The following is a 3,761-nucleotide window of genomic DNA, read 5'->3' on the forward strand; positions in this document are numbered from 1 at the left end:
GCCAGCAGAATCAGGAAGCGCGAGTCCGCGAGATCCGTCGCACTGAACTCAATCCACCATGCGCGACCCAAAGGTTTAAAACAACCCGTTTGTACCGCATAAATACATCGTAGTGGAAGTTCTGGGAAGCTCTGAAGGAGAACGATGGGTTCCAGTGCGGTCCCGGTGCTCATTGGACTCATTTTATTGCACATTCACAAAATCTCAGGTGAGTCTTTACAGAAGCGCCACCCCAAACACGTTCAACACCCTTGCTGCTGTCATTTCGCAACTTTTAGTTAGTTACTTCATAGCAGTTCGATCTGAAGTGCTTAAAATATGTCAGGTGTGCTTGCTAATTATTGTGAATTGGGTTAAGTTGGTTTTATCTTCGCACATGCAGACGTCTATTATATAATTTTAGAAAGGCATTCTTTGCAATTGCTAAACAGGTAAATATTATTAGCAAAAAAAAAAAAAAAAAAAGACTATCAAAGTACAACATTGTTTACAGTCAATGAATTAGTGCTAATGTTGTTTTGGAGTCATACTTGCATGCGGTTTCTGAGCGAATGTATCAAACTAGCGTGGTAAACAATATATGACGTCACAAGTGGTCACTTGGTTATAAGTGAATGTGCCAATATAAAACCCAGTTTATCTCAATATAGTGGTATTTTTATTTATTTATTTACGTTTAATAATCTAAAAAGAGTTTGTAATGATTTGCACTAATTGTAATAACTTTAATAACTTAATTTTTATTAAATGCCGGCTTGGTTTATTTTAGATTAGTGATTAAATTATTATTATTATTATATATTAAATAAAACGTGTTTTTATATCATTTTAAAGTACATATTTTATATAAAAATTATTATTAAATTAATATCTTTACTTTGTTTAAATGTATATTTTTATTTATTGTAGATGATATTTTTGTAATCTTTTTTATTTTTAATTAATACGTTATATTATTAAAAATATATTTATATTTTTATATTAATTTAATATCTTTATTTTTTACTATTGTGGATAATTTTTTGAATTCTTTTTTTATTTTTATTTATATTTTTATATTATTTTAAATAAATATTTTTATATAAATTTATAATGAATAATTTAATATCTTAAAATTTTTTACATTTAATTGTTTGTTTGTGGATAATTAATTTTTTTTCTTTTTCTTTTTAATATTTTTTGATTATTTTTAAAAATATTGTATATTAATATTTTTTATAAATTAAGTATCTTTACATTTTATTATCTTTATTATTGTGGATAATTAAATATTTTTAATGATCTTTTTAATTTTTTATTAATATTTCAATATTATTTTTAATGTTTCATATTAATATTTTTAAATTAATCATTTAATATCTTGAGTTCTTGATTTAATATAATGAGTTCAGATGCAAAAACTTTCAAGTGCCGTCTGGAATTTTGTTCTACAATACAAATTTTTGCTTAGCCTCTTATGATTATATTCAGTTATTAATTTCAAATGGTACTTAGAGATTTTTGCATTTAAACTCTTTAAAACTCTTTTACTTTTTTTAATTAATATATATTTTAATTAATGTGGATAACCTTTTTCAAATTCATTTAAACAGGCACTATCATGATCATTTTACATGTGTGTGCATGTGCGTAAGTTTAAATCCAAACCTAAGAATCAAAACAAACTCAGTTGTGTCATTATAAATAAATAAATAAATAAATAACAGAGTGATGATTAAGTTTTTGGTATCTCACAGACTCAATTTGTGTGTGTGACTGTTGTATCAATCACAAGAAATATTTGCAGGAGTTTTGTACGTATACACTTATTCAATTATTATTATTATTATTATTATTTATTTATTTATTTTTTCATTATAAAAACGTCTGGCTTCCTTCGTGGCCTACTATAAAAATGGACACATTTGCATTTATGACAGCTGCTGTGAAAAATAACTTGTTAATTATTGACCAACAATCTGTTACTGCACAAATGGAGGGTGGTTTGCTAAGATGCTCTTGGGCAGGGAGGGAAAAACATGCGGCTTTCACTGCTTTCTCTGTGGTGAAATGCATATCTGATGACAGTGACAATAGAAAAGCAAGCTGGCTTTGACATTGACAACAATGGTCTTTCATTTTCACAGTGCTGAAGTTGACCTTCAAAGTGCTTTTTTATTTGAACTTGAGATTTTTTTTGCATTAAGAAATGTCAGAAGAGGACATTTCTTTTGTGCATGAGACAATTGGATGCTAGTCTCATTTTGGGTGAGGTAAAATTGAGAAAAGTAATATTAAAATTAAGTTTCAATTAACTTGTATACAACGTACAATTGTATTATAATATTGTATGTTTGTGTATTAAATAAAACAACATACCTATTATGTCATGTAGGTACCTGTTATAACATATAAACAAATTAGTGATCATGCTAAATTTGACTATAACACTGACAGGTGTGTAAAACACAGGGGTTTGAAGGATATTGGCAAAGTATATAGATAATGACAATATATTATTGTTTTTGGGTATTTCAATTTATTATTCTTGTCGTAAATATGCTTGGGAAGATGAATTATATTTTAGTTGGTGTTTTCTGTAAATCATGGAGAACTTGTAAAGTTTGCACACAAAATGTACATATAAAATGTATTAAAGGTTATTTAAAAAAACATTTTTTTTACTTTGTCCTTCATGGACAGGAGGGAATTACAGAACACATTTAAACAAAACCATATATATTTAAATCAATAATCTTTTTTTAAATTGTTTTTATTTTGAATTAATATTTTGTATATTATTTTTTTAAATATATTTTTAGATTAATATTTTTTATTAATAATTTAACATTTTTAAATTGTTTTAACTAAATAATTTTCATTATTTTGGATAATTAAATGTTTTTAATTATCTTTTATTTTTAATAAATATTTTTGCATTAATATTTTTTAATTAATAATTTAGATAAAACATTTTAATTAATATTTTTAAATTATTGTTGATAAACTTCAAATGCGATAATTGATAGTTTTTTTTTATTATCTTTTTATTTTTAATTAAAATTTTAAATTTTGGGCGATGCAGTGGCACAGTAGGTAGTGCTGACGCCTCACAGCAAGAAGGTCAGCTGGCATTTCTGTGTGGAGTTTGCATGTTCTCCCCGCGTTCACGTGTGTTTTCTCCGGGTGCTCCAGTTTCCCATACAGTCCAAACACATGCGCTATAGGTGAATTGGGAATGCTAAATTGTCCGTAGTGTATGTGTGTAAGTGACTGTGTATGGATGTTTCCCAGAGTTGGGTTGCAGCTGGAAGGGTATCCGCTGCGTAAAACATATGCTGGATAAGTTGGCGGTTCATTCCACTGTGGCGACCCCAGATTAATAAACCGACCAATCCGAAAAGAAAATGAATAAATGAATGATTGATTTAAAATTATCTTTAAAATACATTTTTATATTACTATTTTTTTATTAATAATTTAATATCTTTAAAAAAATGTATTAATATTTTTGATATTGTGGCTACAGTTTTTTTTAATTGAGTAATTTTTATTCATTTTTATTTATTTTTACACATTAATATTTTTATATTCACAATTATATATTAATATGTTTTTAATAATTTTAATTAATGTTTTTTATTATTTTAAATATCCTTTTATAATTATTGTGGATAATTACATCTTTTAAATTATCTTTATTTTTAACAAATATTTTATATTATTTAAAAATATTTTTATATTAATATTTTTTCATTAATAATTTAATATCTTAAGTTTTT

At 25.6% G+C, this 3,761-nt stretch overlaps 1 protein-coding gene across 1 annotated transcript in view; it reads left to right on the top strand.

Moving 5' to 3' along the window:
- Nucleotides 1-3,761, top strand: part of cdcp1b (CUB domain containing protein 1b) — a 19,553-nt gene continuing 15,792 nt past the window's right edge. The window contains exon 1 of the mRNA XM_021468247.2: nucleotides 1-208. Coding sequence (XP_021323922.1) covers nucleotides 145-208 — 64 coding nt within the window. The 5' untranslated portion in view covers nucleotides 1-144. The remainder of the gene's footprint in view (nucleotides 209-3,761) is intronic.

This window comes from Danio rerio, chromosome 19 (genome assembly GCF_049306965.1).
Source record: "Danio rerio strain Tuebingen ecotype United States chromosome 19, GRCz12tu, whole genome shotgun sequence".
Lineage (NCBI taxonomy): Eukaryota > Metazoa > Chordata > Actinopteri > Cypriniformes > Danionidae > Danio > Danio rerio.